Source organism: Cuculus canorus, chromosome 3 (genome assembly GCF_017976375.1).
Source record: "Cuculus canorus isolate bCucCan1 chromosome 3, bCucCan1.pri, whole genome shotgun sequence".
In the NCBI taxonomy this organism is placed as follows: domain Eukaryota; kingdom Metazoa; phylum Chordata; class Aves; order Cuculiformes; family Cuculidae; genus Cuculus; species Cuculus canorus.
The window spans coordinates 25,237,522-25,259,883 of record NC_071403.1 but is presented as its reverse complement, the minus strand read 5'-3'; the positions used below and the strand labels follow the sequence as shown (position 1 = coordinate 25,259,883).

The following is a 22,362-nucleotide window of genomic DNA, read 5'->3' as shown; positions in this document are numbered from 1 at the left end:
GGGATTGAAATGGTTGAGAAATCAGAAAAGGACTTTAACATTGTGCTTTGTAACTTAGTCACCCTCCAGTTAAAAGCCCTTTGACACAAGTCTCTCTGATAAGGATTATTTTACACTAAGCTCTTCTGCTAACTAATAGAAACCCTGCATCATCACATCGCAATTCTTGCTACATAGGAAATGACCAGATATTATGTATTCTGTTCTCTGTCTGAAATTCTAGTGTGTCAGCAGTGTTGTATTTGTACAGGAAGTCTTTGAATAGTAGTGCCAATATGAGGATAAATGCTTGCTGTCTGTGCTACCCAGAGTATCAATATGAACATCTTACACCACTAAACAAGTGAATGTAGGTATTTCATCCCTTACAGATCTGTTTTGCATTGCTTTGCTGCCCCTTGGATTCATTTGCTCCCTGCTGATCTGGAATCACGGTTCTTAGACTTTGCCTTTCACCAGAACACTAGCTTAAAGTCACAATATTAATTTTTAGTTTTCCATCCTTTGGTATCAGAAAACCAACTGTTCATTTGGCAGACTCGTACATCTGCTAGACCTATAGGCATCATTAGCATGCATTACTTTGAAGCTACTGCTAGCAGGATGGCAGAAAAGGGTTGTAAAAGCAAGACCCATTAAAACCTGGAATGACAAGCTTGCAAGGAAGCAAAAGGTCTGAGCAGACTCCTAAAAATACCACTTACCTATAACCCAAGGAGCAGAACAGGATTTTGTCATGGAATACTATTTTTCTATTCCATTTTGTGTTAACTCCAGTAAAGCTATTAGGACATGCCCTGGGAATAGCAGTAATTGCTAACCTCAGATACAATAAATCTGTGTTTCATAAAGCAGATTGAGGAACCTATGGAACAGACCAGCAAACTCTGCCTTCATGGCTTTTGGGACTGAGTACTACACACACGCAGCAGTACAGTGAAGATGTTGTAAGCAACTGTTGACAAACATTGTCTTCTTGTGGAGTACCTTGTCTGTATTCCTGGGAAGTGTAGGATGCTTTTTTTTTTTTGTACACTAAAATTAATGGAATATTTTTTGACAATATTCTCCAAAATGCAGAGTCTTTCCCATATTTTATTTCCTTCCTCCCTTTTGTGTCCAAGGTAACCATCGGTCTCCTGCAGTGATTTTCACTATAAAGGTGAGCTAAGGAGACATTTGTTACCAGACATCCAGCCAAGTAACCTTAGCTCACCCTTCCTCTTTCATGGTTTTCCTTCTACCACAGAAAAACAAATTTCCCTTTTGCAGATCTGCCCCCTCCCCCCCCCATCAATCCCTGGCATGACAGACTCTGAAAAGAAAACTTTGTCAAAGAAATGTGTTTACTGAGATTTTTGCCAACTGGAATAATTTGGTACTTTTGATAGTTTTGTTATAAAGTACATTTCAGAGTGTTGTGGCAAAGCAAGTATTTTCTAGATGCCTTTTTTCCAAGCTGAAAGTATAATATTTCATCAGTACAAGACTGTTTTCTCAGTACAAAACTTAGCAAGGCTCCTTTTTAAGTGCAAAGCTTGGCATTACATCAGCAAGCAACTCCATTTAGTAGCAATACAAACGGGGAGATAGAAATAGGGTACCAGTAATGTTAACCCCAAGTACACCCGGCGAGGCTTGTAAAAATATATTTGTTTCGTGAACGCATCATGCTCACTTAGAAATAAAACAGAATTTTATGCAAATTGTTTTATCATTGCATCATTAAAACAATGAATTCTCAATCACTCAAGAAGGGATAGACCTGGTTTGTTTTTTTTTTTTTCTGGTTATGCAGCACTGCAGGAGACAGAAAACGTAACCTTTTGGGTTAATAATACCATTGTCTGTTTCCCTGGTATATTTTTTACACCAGTTTCTCTGGTATGCCCTCAAGTTTTTGCCAGTAGCCCAAAATATATTGCTACTTGCAGAAGTATAGCTTTTATAACTACTCTTGTACTGAGATTTTCCGAAGGCAAAGGATAAGATTTTAAAATTAAGCTGGAACAAAGATTTTTTAAATCAAAGGAAAAAAATCACTTCCTACTTTCCTCTTAGAATTCTTAAGTGTTCAGGGCTACCTCTTATCTTCATCATCAGTTGGTCTCAGGATAACTCAAGAAATACTTAGCAACCTCAAGATAGCCTCTGACGATCCCTCCTGGGATCAGACTGGACATTTCTAGCACAGGGGACTTATCAAGATTGAGAAGCAGAAGGACACTGAGGTTAACAGATGTGTCAGAGGTAGGCTGATTTAGAAGCAGACAGCTGGCTTGGTGGATACTCCAGGACTACTAAAAGGACAGTCAATGTAGTGCGAATGGATAGGAATCACAAGCAGACAACCGTTATTGTAAGAAAGAAGGGTCATTTGAAATTGGTCTCCCTGTCTTCTGGCATGTTTCACCAGCATTTGCCATGGCATATCTTCATTCATGCTAAAAGCTGTATTTTCTTAGACCACAATTCCAATTAGCTGGAGCTTGTCCAACTGCAGTATTGAAAAAAAACCCCAAAATGATTGCCTCAGGATAGTCTGAATGCGACTTCTTCTTATCTCCAAGTCACGAATGTGTGGATGTACCCCAAGATGCTTTTGCTGTAGCTCTCTGAAACTGAAGAATGCTTCTTTCGCTGAAATGAACTTTCACTACTCCCAGTTATGCCTTCTCTGTTGCAACTGAAATGGCGAATTTTCCCTCCCACTATCCACACATGCGCTTAATTCTATGCCTTTCCACGCCTGTCCCACAGATTTCTGAAAGCAGCTGAGTATGAAAAGGCTCAACAGAGCTGCTTATAGTTAAAGGCTGGAAATGAATGAACTGCTAATCTCAGACTGCATATTTTTGTTCTATTTGCAACGTTCTCTTTCTTCCCCTCTCCACCTCCTTTGTTTTCAGATTATTTGTTCAATACCTCAGATTCCAGGTTTGTGTATTTGCATTTTCAGAACCGTATAGAATAATTTTATTCAGTAGTGGAAATTTTTATTTTGAACAATTTTAGAGAAATCATCTATAAGCACCTCAAGGACAGGAACAATTAAGATTGATTGCTTAGGGATGGCGCTGAACCTGCCACTGAAGACTGTTAAGAAAAGGTTAAACAGGCATCACTCAGCAATGAGAGATCAGACTCTGCCCCCAGGTCCTGGGGCTGGGCTATATAACCTCACTTGATTCCTTCCAGCCTTGTGCTCTGTGATAATGTTAAACACAGATTCTTGTAAAATGCACCTAATAAAAACACAAGTCGGCAGTCTAAAACTGCAAAGAATTGCTGAAAAAAATCAATAAAGACGTCCCCCATCTTGAAATCTGTCTTGCAAACTATGAAATAGCCATACCGTACACAGTGAATATGTTAAGAAAACCAAAAGATTGTGTGGACAGCAACAACAAAGTCCCTATTTTCAAAAGCAAAACATAAAGCTTCCTCCCAACTGCTAGCTGGGGTACTGCTGCTTATTTTTTAGCATCTCTGAATCTTGTCCCCTCAGGCCTTGCTGAGGAAAATCCTATTCTCAGCTCCCTTCTCCCAATTGCTGTGCAACACACAGCGTGCTGCTATGGCTCAGCAGCCCCCAGCCTTCTCCTGTTCTTGTCATCTACCCTCCCTTCCCCACAGCAGTCACACACTGTCACTCTCCAGCTGCTTAGGCAACAGCTCAGTGGTTCCTTTCTGTGATCCAGCTGTACAGCAAAAGGCATTAGCCAGGGATGCAGAATCTTGCAGAATAACAGAGGGAAATGGCTATAGCATTGCTGTTCAAATTGGACTGACCTTATCTCTACTCCCACTGGCACATATGAAAAAAAGAAGCAGAATTACCCCAAAATCCTATCTGCAGGGAGCTTTTCCCAGACAATCTGGCATTAGTATGTCATGGTTTAATCCCAGCCAGCAACTAAGCAGCACACAGCCACTCGCTCACTCCCCCTCAGTGGGGTAGAGGAGAGAATCAGAAGGGTGAAAGTGAGAACGCTCGTGGGTTGAGATAAAGACAGTTGAATAAGTAAAGCAAAAGCTGTGCACAGCAGCAAATTAAAACAAGGAATTCATTCACTACTTCCCATTGGCAGGCAGCTGTTAAACCATCTCCAGCAAAGCAGGGCTCCACAGTGCATAATGGTTACTTGGGAAAACAAAACGCCATAACTCCAAATGTTCCCCTGCCCGCCCTTCTTCTTCCCCTAGCTTTATATGCTAAGCATGATGTCATATGATATGTAATATCCATTTAGTGAGCTGGGGTCACCAGTCCCAGCTCCCAACTTCTCGTGCACCTCCCACCCACTGGTGGGGTGAGAAACAGAAAAGGCCTTGACTCTGGGTGAGCACTTCTCAGTAGTAATGAAAACATCCCTGTATTACCACAGTTTTCAGCACAAATCCAAAACACAGCCCCATACCAGCCCAAACCAGCACAAGTGTCATGACTCCCCAGTTCAAGTGTCGGGATACCCCACTTCACACGGCACCTGTATCTCTTTCTAAATATAAGCTTTTAGATTTGTCTCAGAGGCAACATGAATACATGCTATTCCCTCCCTGGCACAACTGGAAAATACATGCATGCAAAGCTTTCAGAAGCTCAGCAGCATCGCCAGCCTTGGTAACACGCAGAGACAGGACCTTTTATATCTCAACTTCCACACTGACTTGTCTACATCACAACTAGTTTATGACCGAGAGCATTCTCTGAAAAGGGGTACTGGCTTTCCATACCGTGCTGGCTACAGAAAAGGGAATTCTTCACTACAGCAGCTTAGTAGCAATCTTTATCTGCCTTGCCAGCAAAGTGCTTTTTATCTTCCTGAAGATAAAGTTCATTCTAGCTATGCAGCACAAGCCAGTTCACACTTCTGAAAAGGCTCTGCACCAAATGAAGCTCATCAAAGAAAAGCTGCTCCAGAAGCAAGTGGTCTCTTTTTCCCTTCTTTCCGTGTGGTTTGGAGACAGCAAACCGCTGTTCTCTCTGATTCTGCCAGAACTGCAGAAAGGGCTCTTTAGTAGCTTTGCGGCTGGCTTGTAAAACTGCAGCTGACCATCTGAAATACTAATAACACACCTGAACAAGCTATGTGTTTGTGATGGCCACCAGTCCACCAGAAACTCCTAATTAGCTCACACGAGCTATGCAAATTGTCTGAGCTAAGCCAAGGAGAGATGGGGCATCAAGTATCAGAAAAATAATCATGGGTTTTGCTGTGCATGTGTGCTAAACTCCATGACCCAGAATCACGGTTGTGGTTATTCCCTAGTATACAGTACCCTGGTACAGTGGAAAAACACCTCTCCATGTAAAAGAGACAAATCAGAATCAGGAAAGAGCAGAGGATGCCTGCTTATAACAGTGAACAGTTACTGTAGGGGACATTAGTTAAGTGGTAAAGTGAGGCTTTCGGTGCCCTAAGCACCAGCTGTTTGTGTAGATATGATTAGAGGCTGTGTGCAGTAGTTACATTGTTGAATCTTGCTGCATAGGCAAGCTCAAAAATTTTAGCTGGGATTTAATGCTGCTTTTTTTTTCCAGATATAAATATATAGATCTTGAGGATTCTGCCAGTGGCAGCATAACTCCTGAGACAGCTCTGTAGCCTGGCAAGAAAGCCTGAGAGGCCTCTAAAAATACCATAAAATCCTCATAATCTGATCTCTACTTAACATTTCACTTCTCTGCCTACCTAGCACCTTTTCCTTAAGAAACTCATTATGCCTCTGGGTTTGGGATCTGTACTATGTAGTTGTTTTTTTAGGACACAGGTCAATGTTCTTGCTTCAACTTGCAGTCTTAACTGCTACAGATACTAGTTGCCAGAGAAACAACTGCCCTAGAGAGAAAAGGGAGCAACTGAAGTGTTCAAATGTGTTACAGTCTGCTCAATGGTACAAAGGGAGAATGGCATTTACCAAAATAGTCAGGAAGAATATGAAGTAGACAGGTGATTTAAAGGCCTATTTAAATTTTTTTAAAATATACTCATAGTCTTTAAAAATAAGACTTATTTTTCCCCTTCTTTTTTCCTCTAACAGGATGGAAGGATGGACATTGATTTTAGAAATACAGCCAACCAAATTACATTTCTTGACTATTCTGAATAAAGAATACTAAGTATTTGTCAAGAGGTCTAATGATGGCCAAGAGTCCTCATCCAAGTTCTGCTACCTGTTCTAAATGAATTGAGCTGAGGTTCTCACTGCTCTCTTTCACAAGAGATCACCAGTAACTCAGAGCTTCAGGTTAGATTCTGTTTATAGAGAATACAAATCCTTGATGCTATAAGATGCTGAGTGCCAAAAATGATGGCTGTTTGTTTTCCACCTTGGAAAAGTTCAATTCATGTAAGCTACGTAATGCACAGCAATTGTGAGTGTAAGGACATTGGCATGAAATTAATGGACAACCAGAGAAAAGGAACAGTAGCACGAATCATTTTCCCATTGCACACCAAGAGTTATGTTTTCAAGGTGACTTGTCTTGGCAGTGGTAAATGCTTCAAAGAGAGAGGCTGGTAGGTGTAACATAAAAGGTGATTATTAAACAGGACTCTGAAATGAAGTTCTTTGTCTTGCTGCAGCAAATCAATTAGTAAGTCATTATAAAGACTAGCCAGATTTGGATACTGAAAAGAGGAACACAAGACTTCTAAGAGTCCAATCCAAGTGGCTTCTTATTCATGCCAGAGATAAAGAGCAAGATTCACACAAAGTATATTCAGAATAGTTAATAACAATATTACAAGAAGTTTAAACATATGCACACATAAACAGAAACAAAAACATAATCCCCCAAACCCTAAACCATTAAATAGCAAGAATGAAAGCATATTTTAAATAGAATATATATGTTAGATAGTATATATTATAAAAATAGCAAAAATACAATCTCTAAATCTCTCAAACTGCACACCTCTCTGAGAAAAAAAAAATTGCAGTTGAGAGAAACTAATGGTTAATTTCTTGGAGTGTCTCTTTGTATGTAATACAAAAGGAAGAACAGAGAGCTGGAACTACTAGTACAACGAGCTGAGAAATACAAAGCTTAACCAAAAGTCACTGAAAAGACCTTTTCTATAGAAAAATAAAAAAAGAAATCCTTCAGTCAAGAAATAGCAAATACATAATAGCAATGGGTTGAAGGAAAAATAGTCTGAAAAAGTCTTCCAGGAGTTACAAACATCTACATGTTCTAAGACGTTTTCTTGTTACTACCTACTCTCCAGCTTAACATACCCACTGGTGCCTCTGAGAGCAACTCTTAAGGTTAGAATATGAGAAAGAAAAATATTCTGCATAAGCTGTTGACAGTACAATGTACAAAGTAGATGAGTAGTTGGTGCAGAGATCATACTTCATTTGAAAAGACTCAAGCTACCCATTATTGTCTTCTTTGTACGCTTGTTTAAAACTTAAAGCAGTTCATCCTGATGCTCAGTTACTGGATTTTACTGTCATATATTATTCTACTCTTAATAGAGCAAAAATTACATAATGAACTGATAACATTTTTACCACTAGAGTAACAAGTTAACATAAAATTATTTACTCTATCTTAGAAATACAACTTGCCAAGCAATCTTTTTCCCATCTTAAGGTTTGCAGCCTTAAGACTTTGCAGTCTTTCTCTGGTACAACGCTACTGTACATATCAAAAAGATATATTTAAACAGGTGAAAGAAAAAATTTTTCATTTGCCTCTACTACACAAGGAAGACACTATATAGCCATCTTACTCAGAAAGACACTTTCTAAAGAAAGTCAGCAGAGATAGCTAGGAGGAAGTACAAGGAGAAAGAGAGAGAGCAAGGGAAATAAATTGGAAAAGAGGGAGAAAAAAGAGCTATATATGAGGTCAGCAGCACTTTATTTAATCTGTATTCCTCTCCTTTAAGGACACTGGAAAAACGATGGCAGGCAGTTGCCTTCGCAAACAGTTTGTGAATTCCTGCAGTTAACACAGCTTAGCAAAAATGCATAGGACTAATTTGATGACAAGACTGATGAGAGACCTAAACTCCTGATTGATTAGGCTACCTGAAGTCCTAAGGAGCTCCAAACCAGTAACAGGCACTACCAGTACGGCTCAGGGGAAATACCTGTATCTGGCTCTGAAACTGCCACTCTAAAAAACCTGTGTTCATTTGTTTCTAAATGCTAGTCATGTTTAAACTCTCTCTGGCCCTTTGCCTTTCAGGATTCTCTGCAGTTAGCAGCCTAGTGCCAGCACATCCCCAGAAGGGGCTCATTCTTCACCGCGAAGAGCTATTAAAAATCGATAAACTGTCTATTCCCCTAGCTCTCAGCCCCGAGGATGCAGATGTGCCCACAGGAGCAGACTCCATCTTAAATGCAGTGGTAGCAGCAGTTTTTTTGTTTGTCTGATTTTAAAGAAACAGACACAGGATGAAGTTCCTTTATGCAGCAATTGAAGTTAAATATTACCTATCAAATATGAATCATACTTCAGCCTGAAGTGATTCAGACCTAGATATTTAATTTTCCTTAAAGATTACCTAGCTCCTAGGTGTAAATGGCTGTTGCCTTTAAAATATTTGAAGACATTTAGGATTAGAGGCAAAGAATCATTTTCTCCATAGTTGGTCCCTAGCTGCTAATGGAGATACCAGTATTTTCCCTTGACCTCTTTCTATCTCTTGCCTATTGAATCCCTAATGATTTATGCCTAGAGGCACATCTGCAGCAGTAGAAGGTGGAGTCAACTTCCTTCTCTGTGCAGTTTACAACCTTGTGAAGGCGAAGTGGCAGGGGGGGTTTGAATCTCCTTTGCTGGAAACATCACAAAACCAGATCTGTGTTCTGGGCAAATCCTCCTCTGGGTGTGTTTCAAAAAGTGTAATTCCCTTTCATAAAACAAAGAGGCTAGTTCCCTGATCTCATAGGAGGTTTACCAGCTCCAAAATTCAAGGGTGACCCACTCCTTCAGAGTGCCGGATGTGTCTCGGTGAGGGATGGCGGAAGACATACTCTGGTTCTTTTCTTGGCAGCCTCTCCTACTGCTTGTGCTGTGTGTCTCCATTCCTAGGTGCCCAACTAATTTCCTGCATTGAGTAGGTGCTCTAGGCACCTTAACGAGGCTTTTGGGCTAATGGCTAGCAATGGTAATACCTGGTGCGCAAGCTGGATTTGAGTGCAGCCTTTGGTCTACATGATCGATGTCACACAAAACAAAGACGAAAATACCACAAAGTCTCCCTCCCAGCCAAACTAAATAGGATTTCTGCTAGAATATATATAAGTTATCATAAAGGGAGTGAAATCAAAAGCAATAATAATAATATTAGGAAAACTTGATCTTACTGATGATCATACTGGTATGATGAAGGACAGCACAGTTTTGCCAGGGCAATCAGAGCCTGGTGGTGCACAACAAGTCTCATATAGCGGGCAGAGAACAAATTGGTAGAAGGACTTCCTGACTGTTCTATCATTTTTACTTATATTTAGTTGAGTTGCATTTAATCTCCATTAATTTAAATGTAAATAACTTTCTAGATAGTTTTCAATGCCTATAGCACGAGACGACATTTGGTCTACTTTAATAAAACACACTTAAAAACTAGAATTTAAAAGTACCATTAAAAGGACTATTACTAAACCAGCAAAATAAAGTGCTGCTGTAGTAATAATTCCACTTTGAAATGCCTTCCTAAAAGAATCTTTTGGACTTTTACAAACATTAATTGAATTCTACCACAGCACAGTCAGAAATCTATTACTGAAACTGCCTTATGGAGAGTAAAGGAAAGGTGGAAATGAAGTTCCAGAATGATAAAGTAATTTCCACAATATCATAAAGATTTTTACAGGTATTTGACAATGATGACATCATTTTACATCAAAACAGATGAGTCTGTAGGATAGAATTATTTTCCTTCAAATGTCTGCAGAAATTAGTTATATCATTTTTATTCAGACAAGATATCTCTGGCAGGTATCTTTGTTTCGAGTGTCTGAAAACACGTCCTAATTTTCTTGATTGTAGTAAGTTAGTAAAGGGAAATGGAAGATTTAATTAGATATAAGTCAATAACCCCTTGATCTGTACAACAACAAAAAATACAATCCTTTTTTTCAGAACTATAGTCGAAACTCTTTCAGCAAAGCTGAACTCTTTCAGCTGAAGATTTGCTGAAAGAGAAGAAGTGTCAGAGACAAAATCTTGCTCACAGGAACACTGGAAAACATTCTATTAATTTTAGTATAGTTAGGGATTTGCTCTTTCAGCTGATTGCAGAAACATGTAAGAGAGAAAAAAGAGCTCAAAAGCTATTCCTTTGTGCTTAAAGTTAACTTTGAAATGAAAAACCTAAGGCAACCTAGGAGACAGCAAGACAGACACAAGTCAGAGCTCAGGGAATATAAATGCTGGAACAAGTAACAAATAACAAAACCTCTCCCTTATACACAACACATACACAGCCCACATAAGCTATAAACTTAGAAAAGATTTAATAACCTATTGAAAGTGTTTCTCGGTTTTCATGCATGCAACAATTTATATATAAATAAATATTTACATATATGCATACACATGCAAATATATATACACTCATGCTATTTATGTGGTATTTATAAGCTACCGAATTTCTTAAATTTCCTTAGTCTCTCTTATCGGATCTGCTTTATATTTCTTTGTATCTATACCCTTACATACATCACACATATGATCATGGATATATAGGAAATTACTGCCCAGCCTGCTGGGTGTGGGAAGAGGCTGTGGTCCTAATGAGATGCACTACTGCTTTGCATTCTGACAGTCAGCAGGTGCAGAAGGCAATGGACCCACCACTACTGTCATATTGGCAAATAGGAAGGAAAGAAACAGAGCACTGAATTCACTGAAGCACTGAATCAGACAGCAGTAGATGGGAAGAGGAGGTGGAAAGTAGAGACAGGGATTACTATTATATGAGAAATAAACTCTTTTTCTTTCTTATATACTTTAACCCTTTTGTCAGAGAGGACATAAAAGAGCATTGCTCTCAAACTGTTCTTTCAACACGACACAGAGGAGCAGGCTGAATGCTGCAATCCTGAAGATCATTTACAGCTCGAGATGCATGAGATGTCCGTATATATATGTATGGAGATGGGACATCTGCCTCTGGACTTTTGGAAAAACTCTGGCAAGGAAGAAAAGGCAGTTGCTCATCCAGGGATGCTGATGAAATATGTCATGGGGGAATGGAGTGGGTTTACTTAAGAATTGTTTTTAATAGGCAAACAAGCATGTTTATTGACATAGTTGATATGAATACAAAGCTTTAAAGATAAAGGATTCTTAAAATTCAATTTACTTTTCATTCACGTTCTATCCCTTTTTTGCATTTTCTATGTCAGCAATGATTACCAGCTTAATTTTTATTCCCAGTTTCTTTCAAGATTTCTGTGTTTTTAGGTTTTGAGTCATGAATATAATAAATATGATAATTGTTTTCAACCAGCTCTTTCTAGTGTGTTAATTTTAACTGTCAATACAAAGGCCTAAGATTTATGTATATGCTCTTAAAAGAAAAAAAATTCTAGGGACATTTTAGAATAAATTCTTTAAAAGTTTTTTTCCATATATCTACTGCTTATTTTTTGAGTTATTCTGTGCAGGTTCCTAATTCATACCTTAGCATCTGGTTTTGTAATTTATGGTTCTGAAATTATGCTTTGCAATGCCAAAAGGGAAGATTAAAATGTAAGTAAAATACATGGGAATTTATTATGGGAAATTATTATTAAAGGCTTGTGGGGATAGGACCGGGGGAATGGGTATAAACTGGAGAGGGGCAGATTTAGACTAGACATTAGGAAAAATTTCTTCACCATGACAGTGGTCAGACACCGGCACAGGTTGCCCAGGGAAGCTGTGGCTGCCCCATCCTTGGAGGTGTTCAAGGCCAGGTTGGATGGGACCTTGGGCAGTCTGATCTGGTGGGATGTCCCTGCCCATAGCAGGGGGATTGGAACTACATGATCTTTAAGGTCCTTTCCAACCCTAACTATACTACGATACTATTCTATTTAAACACTTCTGTGCTCATAAAGTGCTTGTTTTGCTCTCTTCAGCATGTGAGAATGAGAGGAGGATGAGCTGAGTGTGCACATCCAATTTTGTTTCTTAACGCTGCTCAGACTAACTGCCTGGCTGGGAAAATGTACCTTTGTCTTGTGTGTAGGAACAGGCTTTTACTGATCTGCTCCTATTGTGAGACCTTCAGCAATAGAGAAGGTTTCTTCTGCAGAGTGGTATTCATACTGCAGACTGGTATTCATACTGCAGACTGATTTACCACTACAGAAAGTTTGGCCAAGTCAGAAAAATGCAGGCATTGTATGAATACATATGAACACAGGGGTCAGTCTTTGGTGTTCCTTATGGGATAAACAGCAGGTGGCATCTAATGTATGCTTATGTAATAGATAAATATATCATATATATTGTATTTATCAACTGAATGTATTTTACCTTCTTTAAACAACTAGAATAAAAATATTGCTTGTTTCAAATTGTTAGAAACCAGAGATTGAAAACTTAGCTGTAAGTCATGTCTACCTTATGTCAATCTCTTCAAGCACACATTTGCAACTTATTTTATTTCTTGGATGGTGAAGGAGCGGCAGAGAAGATGTAGCTGCTGGTGGCCACTGGCAGTGGAGAGGAAAATATACACAGTACGTTATGAAGTAGATGTCCCTTTATAAAGCATAAGAACCATTTCAGGCTGCCACAGCCTGGTTGTTTTGGAAGCCCTGTTGCTGAACACAGGCAGGGTTCATGCCTGAGGACCCCAGAGTGGTCCAGCCCTCACCTTATTTTGGAGCTGAATATCCTCATGAGTATCAGGGAACAGTTTTGAAACAAAGACTAATGACTCCTAGGAAAAGAATATAGTTTGTGCTTTTCTTTTAAGAATCTCTTTAAGAAATGAACCATCAGGGAAATAATTTCAGAAATGCAATATGGGTCCGAAGTAGGTGACTAATGCAGACAATGACCACAGCAACGAAGCCACGAGAATAATTAACTATGCTTGATGCTGTTTTGTAATCCCAACAGTAAAATATGCCAAGATCTGGTATGTTTGTCAAAGGAACAGAAATAGCTTGACATATTAGCTGTATGTCTAATAGTACATTAGCATAGCTAGTGTCTCTGAGAGTTCTTTCTGCGTGTGTTTGTAGTTCCTAGTGAGCTCCCAAAGACATCTGTTATTAGCAATTGATATGACAGATGAGGAGAAAGACTATGTTTAAAGATCAGAGAAGGAGTACTTTCAAAAATTGAGTCACTTTGGATTTTTAGAGGTGTAACTACATGCAGAAAACTTATTCTAGATGCCAAATAATGTAATATTAACTGGAAAATATAGTTTTTCAGGCACTCATGAAATATTTAGAAAATTTCTTACAGTTTAAAGGAAGTCTTTCTGCTTTAAGCTGTGTGTTTGAATGCCAAGCAAGCATTTTTTCAATGTCCACGGTGTAAGCATTTAAGTGGAAAGTAGAAGATCACTTAACAGAACTTGTGTGCGATTGACAGATATTGGAATTTGACTGCAGTTCTGTGTTATTTAAGATGATAAGAAATGAAATGCGTGCATCTGCAAAAGCTGGTTTTGAATGGATGACCTTCATTTGCTGATGAAAGTAAAATGAAATAAATTACATTTCAGCCACTCTGAAACTGGAGTATAATGCAAAACTGAATTCTAAGAATTTCAGTAGGAGACTTTTAATAGGTTCTGAAAGATTTTTATATTTTTTTTATCTAAGTAGAAAATAAAATATGATAATCTCCCAGGAGACTTCTGGAAAGATATTTTAAATTGTCATTTTGTGCAGGGAAGCAAGACAGAGCTTTGCAGAGCTGATGTGTTTATAGTATGATTGCTTTAGCTAGATTTATTTTTCCATTGGGATTTTACACCACTGTTTTATTTATCTGCCACATAAAAGGGAAATTACATAAAAGTGATAGTGATTAGGCACGTGTGGCACAGCATTCAGGTCTGGAATACCTTGATTTACAAAACCTAAGAACACAGAAATATTTCCACTGCTCTTCTTTGAAACTCAGAGGAAAGATTTTTTATTTCTTTCGAAAATTCCTGCAGTGTATAAGCTTTTGTTCTCCGCTACGTGAGGACAAACTCAGATTTACAGAACAGTAACGATAAACTTTTGTGGAAACGACTCTTTTTTTTATATTGGACAAGATGAATTAAGTGCTCTTTGTTTCCTATTCTCTCTCCTTACATTGATTCTTAAATTATTTTGGATTCTGATGCATTGGGCATAAAATTATATTTTCATCTGTGAAAGCTCACGGACACTTGATCACAAAATGTTTAATATATGGGGTTTTTTGTCTGCCACCAGTTTGTCAAAACAAAAACTTATCTAAGAATGCTGGGTTCGTTAACATATTCTCAGGGATTTTTTTTGTCAGATTTTCAATAACTTTTCAAGGAAGTCCACGGCTGCTTTAATACCCATGGAACTCCTTAGGGAGGGTTTGAAAGATTTCAGTTCTGCCCTGATAGCAAAATGAGAACATTTTCAAAAAAAATTTGTAGAGAATGAGGAATCATTCCAGCTATCAATTGATGATACCCTTAATAGCCAGAAGATTTCTCATCTTCTGTCAAGCCTAGAGGACAGGTACATGCTGTCACATGCTGACAGGATGGGGTATGACAACGGTATCACATCTTTCTCCTGAGCTGTACAACTGAATTACCTTTTAAAGGAAAATGAACAAGGGTGGAAGAAATACGTCTCACTTCAATACAGACATAGCCTGAGTGATTAGTAGATTCCAGCAGGAGACAATCCAGCAAGAGACAGTCCTGCAATTGTTGCTCTAATAGCAAGCACCCAGAGAAGTACCATGCTTCGTAATTGCCCCTAAACTTCTATAAAAGGGTGCCTTGAATGATCTCCCTCGAAGAGCTTACACTTGTAATGTGCACATGTGCAATGCCTCTGAGATACGTTATGAAAAGTTCAGTCTCCACGCTGGTACTATACTACTTACCCCTACAAATGGATGTCCGTGGTGAAAGCCTCATGGTCTCAGTCTCAGACATCATTACTCCTACTGAGAACAGCTTCAACCCACTCTCTTGGCTGTCTCTTCCCCCCGCCCTTCTAATTTTAGGCTACCTTTTCTTCATCTTTTGACCCTGTTTCCATCTTTGCTTTGCTCCTTTTGGGGGCAACATCACACCTTTTCCATGTCTCAGAATGACCAACAATTAGAGAAAACTCACAGATCTAGTAACATTATAACAACTTACTGAACTAAATAATTAATATTGTCAATGATTTCCCTGTCCTTCTTCCTCATTTACAGTCTGGTCTTTACTATGTATTTGTCTGTTTTAAAGCACTCCAACAGGATTTTGTTCTTGATAGGGCTCAGCATTTTAATCCAATAGTTATAAATACAGTTATTTATAAATGGAATAGTTATTACATAAATGGAAATAGCTTGAATAAAGGCCATGAGAAGGCTGGGAGAAAAGCAACTGGAAGCAGTGAATTTTTATTTCAGGTAATCTGCTCCTCTGAGAGAGGGGAAAGATTATCAGTGCTCAGACCAGTAGTACCAGATAAGGGACTGGTAGCCTTAGGACTTCAAGTGTGTTCAGGACAGACAGGACCTTCAGATTTCCCCAGAGTAAAGGCTGAAGAATAGTGGCAGTTTCTTGACAGTGTTATAGCATTGTTTGTTAAAGACATTTTATATTATATACACATTCTACTGTGTCATTTAAAATTGATTCAGAATTGAAGAACCGTGGCTTTACCGTTTTATTTGCCATGCAGAATTAATTTCCATACCTACGAGTGTATACTTGACTAAGGGTGCTACAGTTACTTGCACGGGGACATGGTACAGCATGTATTATATCCCTCACATTTCCTGCAGACTTCTTTCTTAATCTTACGTGCATTTCACACCAGCCTCACTCTGCTCATCATTCATTACTAGAGTTATTTCTCGTTCCCCAGCAGACACTCTGAATTAAAAACATCTGCAGGATCCAGATCACTGATGCTTTCAGGTGAAACCTTGGTCCAATTAATAAGCATGAATTAAAATCCCATTAATGTGGTTATAACGCTGGTGTTTTGCACATATCCTCTGTACCTGTGGTTGCAGGCTTCATGTAGATTACCGTGTAGATGCCTCATTTGAAAGAAGAGGCTTTATGTCCTTCCAACTGTGTTCAGCTCTGTCTGCTTTCAGCTCCAGTTACCTCCCTGCCCTGCTTCTCAGGCCTTCTGGAAGAGTCTGGATGCAGGTGACGATGCTGCAGCCAAATGATACTGCTGTGAACCAACCGAGTCACATTTCCCATGTTGCTTGGTATGCTGGTGCCAGAGCCCTGCTGATAGCCTGCTGACACAAGTCCTGCTCGAATGATTAGTGGGGCTCCATACTGGGCCTCACTTCTAATATGGTTTTTTACCTCACCAATTCGTAACCACTGCTCTTGGTGCTCCCCTAATGGTTGGTCGCAGTATAAATACGACCACTAAGCAGTATAAATATGACCACTAAGCTACCAAGATGTCTATACTCCAAACAGTTCATGCTTTAATGCCATAAAAAGCAGCATAATAAAAAAAGCCACAGAATGATATAGAGAATAACTAATATAAACTATACAGCACACTAAAATCATTCCTGCTGTAGCTGCTGAGGAGAAAAATCATATAGATAAAGCAACACAAGGGGAGCTTGGTAAATAAATGATACAGTGAAGGCAATTCTTAGCCCTCTGTCTTTTGACTTTAATGGAAAATCCTCCTAAGCAAAATGATTCCAAATGGAGAGTTGAAGAAGGGTAATAGATGGACTTTCTTCAACAGGAAAAAGGATACAGGCATGTATTCCACAAATTTGGGCTTTCCTGGTCCTCGGTCACTGGCACTTTGCCTTTTGATTTACAACTTTGAAAACTGTTGTTACTCCTTGAATTATAAGACCCGCTTTCTCCATAATAATTGTGGCAGATGTTTGCTACCTTGCTTCTTAAGTCTGAAAGTATATTTCCATTGTAAATACAAAGTATGAAACCCAGTATTTGAACGCCATTCCCTTGACTAACACTCTGTCACTGTCATTTTAGCATCCTAATTACATCAACATTGTCCTTTGTGACTCATACTGCAGATTTCCAGTCAAAATGTCTCTGATGAGGGAAGTATCATTATGGCAATCAAGCAGTAGAACAACATCTCTAAATAATCTCAGCTTGTTCAACATGCCAACTGCACTGCAGAACATAGCTCTGAACAGCTGAACGTGGCAGAAAAGTACACATTGCTGTGAACTGCTCTGACTTACGTAGCTATTGTGGAGCAATTAATTATGAATAAGAACTGCCAGACTCCAGTGCATCTCACTCCTGGAATCCCATAACATCGAAAGAAGGTAAAGAAGCAAAACAATATAATTTATGGCTGTCAGTATTTTTCCTGTATGCTTGCATACATGCAATTCACAGAAAAAAAATTCCCACAACATAGACTTGAAATACACATTTTCACTAGTTGTTTTTTATTCACTTGCATGGTAAGCCTAAACCCAGGAAGCCTTAGATTTCTGGGTAGCCCAGAACTGTGAATACACAGCTTCCATTTTCCCGAAGAATTACATTTCTAGGAATCACAGTTCTAGGGCAAATTTTAAAAAAATAACCTTGCGAACCCCAAAAACTAAGATGAAAAAAATACAGTACTATTTACAGCAAAACTTATTATGGGACTGTGGGAAAGCAGCTCTTGACTTTCACTGTTTAATACTTCCAATATGGTTTACAGAACTCACTTATTGTTCTCTCAAGGCAGAGAACTTTTAATGTGCGAGGTTTGAAATAGTCTCAAATAAATGCTCTTTTCATAATTTTTTTTAAATTTTTTCTTTTGATGCCACATGGATCTGAAATATGACTGCAGATTACTTTGTGTCTGAAGCAAAATTATGCCGAATACAGTTGTCTGCAATGCTTCTTATGAGCTGATTTATCAACTGAGTAGGCCCAGAGTATCTGTATTTTAGAACTTATTTGAGATATGAAATGGATATGGTCTGAACTGTTCTAGCTCTATTACTGTCACAGGATGACCACTATAATTTAGAGAAATTTTCTATTGATTAGATGTTTCCATGCTGTTCTACTGCATGTGAGAACTATGCTAGTTAGCATGTGCTGTAAACTATTTTCCACACATTATTTGTTTGTTTGTTGTTTTTGTTTTTCTCCTAAAATGATTAATGAACTTCAGTAGCAGAGAGTCCCCTCCTCTGTTGAGTACTGCAGGACCCAGACACCTGCAAAATAAAGGCTCCTGCTTAGGCTTGTCTCTTGCCTGAAAATGGTATAGCACTGCTGTTGTCACAGAATTGCCACTTGATAAAGAAAGCAATGCCTGTGGTTTGCCAGCACCTCCTGGAAACTCCAGTCACTGACCTCACTTCTAAAACATGAAGAAAGATGGAGAATGGATTTACTTCATGGCAGTGCAAAAATACGCAGAATTTTTATTCTGCTGGGGAAAGATATGCTGAAACAAAAAGAAATGTTTTGGATCTACTTACGCTATGAATAGTTAAAAGCATCTCTTTTCTTATTTTGTTCAAAAAAAAAAAAAGAAGTCAGGATGCTTACAGAGCTCTCAGATCTTGTATCTGTTCTTGGGCAAGAACCTCACACCCATCCATTACACCTGCCTATTAAGAATAGGACATCGATATGCAGCAAGTCTTTCCAAATGCACATGTACTCCCCACTCACATTCTAGTTTCTTCCACAGATTTTCTTCTGATTCTCAGTCTTAATACTCAGTCAAGTCTTAATATTCAGTTTTTAACATTGCTTACAAAAGATTGCTGACTGTTACAGCGTAAGTTTGGATATACCAAGGTATCTCTAAGGCATAGCTAGACGGAGCTATTGCCTATAAACAAGCTTCTTTTTTTTTTCAGAATAACTGAGAAAAACATAGTGACTGGGCTGGTATTAAATTTTACTATGAATGAAAGATTTGTCTTATATAAATAAAATCTCCCTCTAGACCAACAGGGAGAGTTTTATTTCGGTGTAAACTCATTTACACATTTAAAATATCATTTCATCCATTTACATAGAAAAGCACACTTTAGACTCCCATAAAAGAGAAGCTATGATGGCAGTTTTGACAGAGAGTGGAAATGAAAGTGACCTATTAGGAGGATTCACAGACTTTCAGTGTGGATGACATTGTACCTGGTTTGCTTGAGTAGTGGGACAGGTGACAGTGACACTGGCAAGTCAAATCTCATGCCTGATTTAGTTTCCTCAAACATAAAATGGAGTTAAGGAGACTCACCTTCTTTGTATAGTATTCTGAAAGTAGGTACAGAAATTGTCATGTAATTAAGACTGGCTCCCTTGTACTGACTGCATCCTCTGTTAGGTGAGTAACTGGGATCTGCGATGGCTTTGGACTTGCAAATTGGCACAGACGAGATCCAGCAGACTGGAAAAACAAAAAATGAAAAGTGATCTATCAAATTACTTCCTAATATCAATGTCATGTCAAGTGCACAAAGTAGACTGTACTGATTGCAGAGGGAACTCTGATTTGTAGCACTGGTAGGTCCATATAATCAGATTACAGCCTTGGTGTGTTTATATTCCAAATAATTCCAAACAAGGACTTCATGAGGACTGGCTGTACTGATGCCCTTAAACACAACCCAGAGCAGAGGTGGCTTGCTTTGAGTTTAGACGGAACAGTAATGTGGCATAGATCTAATACTTACCTACAGCATAGACATTGTGACATTCCATATGAATCACATATCATTTTTATTAACTTATGTATAAGGGCAATGAGGTCAGAACTTTGCTCACAGAAGGCATATACAGGTAATACTACAATGCACAGCACTTGGCCATCTGAAAGATTGCTATACACTTTCTTTGATAGACACCAAGCTTTTTAGGTTAGTAAAATACAACCTCTATTTTAGCATGACTTGAATGCCTGGAATAGGCAGTTCATGGTCTTGAGATGATATATAGAAGAGATGGATGGAACCGATGGATACAGAGGAAGAACAGAGTAGATAAATACACTCCGATCTGATATACCTATAATTTTTACATTTCCTCTCCCTTTGTATATCATATGTTTTGAGACTATCTGTCTCTGTTCATCTGTTCATTACTTTCAGTGAAGTTTCAAGTGCTTTTTAGCTGGCATGGCACTGAAAAAAAACGGAGCAAAAAAAAAAAGTAGACTGTGGCAGATACACATCAGTTACAAAACACAAAAATGTATTTACGAAGGTCTGTTCCATGTTAACTTCTGTTACTTTTGAATTGTGCCATTGTGGCATTTTGCTACAAATTATAATCCATTTTTCTGTATCGTAACTTTGAAAATGTCTATTGTAAATCTGTAAGATTATGCTCTTTGTAAACTCATAATCACAGAATCACAGGATGGTAGGATTTGGAAGGGACCTTAGAGATTGTCTAGTTCAACTCCCCCTGCTAAAGCAGGTTCACCTATATCAGTTTGCACAAGAAGGTGTTCAGGTGGGTTTTCAGTATCTTGGAGAAGAAGATTCTACAGCCTCTCTTGGCTTAAAGCTGCTAGTCCTCATCATATCACTACACTCTGTGATAAGGAGCCTGTCCCCAGCTTCCCTGTAGGCCCTCTTTAAGTACTGGAAAGCTGCTATAAGGTGTCCCTAGAGCCTTCTCTTCTCTACACTAAACAAGCCCTACTCTCTCAGCCTGCCCTCATAGGGGAGGGGCTCCAGCCCTCTGATCATCTTTGTTGCCCTCCTCCAGACTCGCTCTAACAGATCCATGTCCTTCCTGAATAACTGAATGCAGTATTCCAGGCGAGGTCTTGCATGAGCAGAGTAGAGGGGCAGAATCGCCCCCCTCAAGCTGCTGGTTACAGTTCTTTTGATTCAGCCCAGGATATGGTTGGCTTTCTCGGCTGCAAGTGCAAATTGCCCCGACTCAGGTGCAGGACCTTGCACTTGGCCTTGTTGAATTTACTGAGGTTCACGCACACTCACCTCTCAAGTCTGACAAAGTCCCTCTGGATAGCCTCCATTCCCTTCAGCATCTTGACTGCACCACCCTGCTTGGGGTCCTTGGAAAATTTGCTGAGGGTGCCCTCAATTTCACTATCTATGCTACTGACAAAGATGTTAAACAACATTTGTCCCAATACTGACCTCTGTAGAATGCCACTTATCATCAGTCTCCACTTGGGCATTAAATCATTGACCACAACTCTTTGAGTGTGAACATCCAGCCAACTCCTTATCCACTGAGTGGTCCATCTGTTAAGTCCACATCTCTCCAATTTTGAAACAAGAGAGTTGTGTGGGACAGTGTTAAATGCTTTGCACAAGTCCAGATGACAATCTGCCCTTAGTGAAGCCATGTTGGATATCACTAATCACTTTGTTTTCCACGCGCCTCAGCAGTTTGCAGGATGATCTGCTCAATGATCTTGCTGGGCACAGAGGTGAGACTGACTGGCCTGTAGTTTCCCAGGTCTTTCTTTTGGCCTGTTGAAATGGGAGTTATGTTTCCCCTTTTCCAGTCAGTGGGAATTTCACCATACTGCCACAACTCTAATATGATGGATAGTGGCTTAATAACTTCACCAGCCAGTTCTCTCAGGATCTGCGGATATATCTGTTCCATTGACTTGAGCATCTTCAGGTTCCTTAGGTGGTCTCACATATGACCCTCTCCTACAGTGGGTGGTTTTTCAATCTCCCAGTCTCTGTCTCTGCCTTCTGTGACTTAGCTGCTGTGGCTTAAGCCCTTGCTGGTGAAGACTGAGGCAAAAAAATCCTCAGTCTTCTCCGTACCCTGGGTAACTAGGTCTCCTGTTTCCTTCCAGAGAGGACCCACATTTTCAGTAGTCTTCCTTTCATCATCGACCCACCTGCAGAGGCCCTTCTTGTTGTCCTTAACATCCTTATCTAGACTTAATTCTGTCAGGGTTTTAGCTTTCCTAGCCTTATCCCTGGCTGCTCAGACAATTTCTCTGTATTCCCCCAAGTCTACCTGCCCTTTCTTCCACCCGTTGTAGATTTCTTTTTTGTGTTTAAGTTTGTCCAGAAGTTCCTTGTTCATCCATGCAGGCTTCCTGGCAGTTTTGCCTGGCTTCCTCTTTGTTGAGATGCATCACTACTGAGCTTGGAGGCAGTGATATTTGAATATTAAGCAGCCTTCTTCGGCCCCTCTCCCATCCAGGCCTTTATCCCATGCTACTCTATGAAGCAGATCCCCAAAGAGG

The 22,362-nt window shown here is 39.3% G+C and overlaps 1 protein-coding gene across 3 annotated transcripts in view; it reads right to left on the bottom strand.

Moving 5' to 3' along the window:
- The window catches only part of FUT9 (fucosyltransferase 9), a 108,671-nt gene that overhangs the window by 8,833 nt on the left and 77,476 nt on the right, over positions 1-22,362 (bottom strand). For all 3 annotated transcript variants that reach the window (XM_054064058.1, XM_054064056.1, XM_054064057.1), the window contains one exon: positions 19,411-19,560. In XM_054064058.1, the coding sequence (XP_053920033.1) occupies positions 19,411-19,453 (43 nt within the window). In that variant the 5' untranslated portion in view covers positions 19,454-19,560. The remainder of the gene's footprint in view (positions 1-19,410; positions 19,561-22,362) is intronic.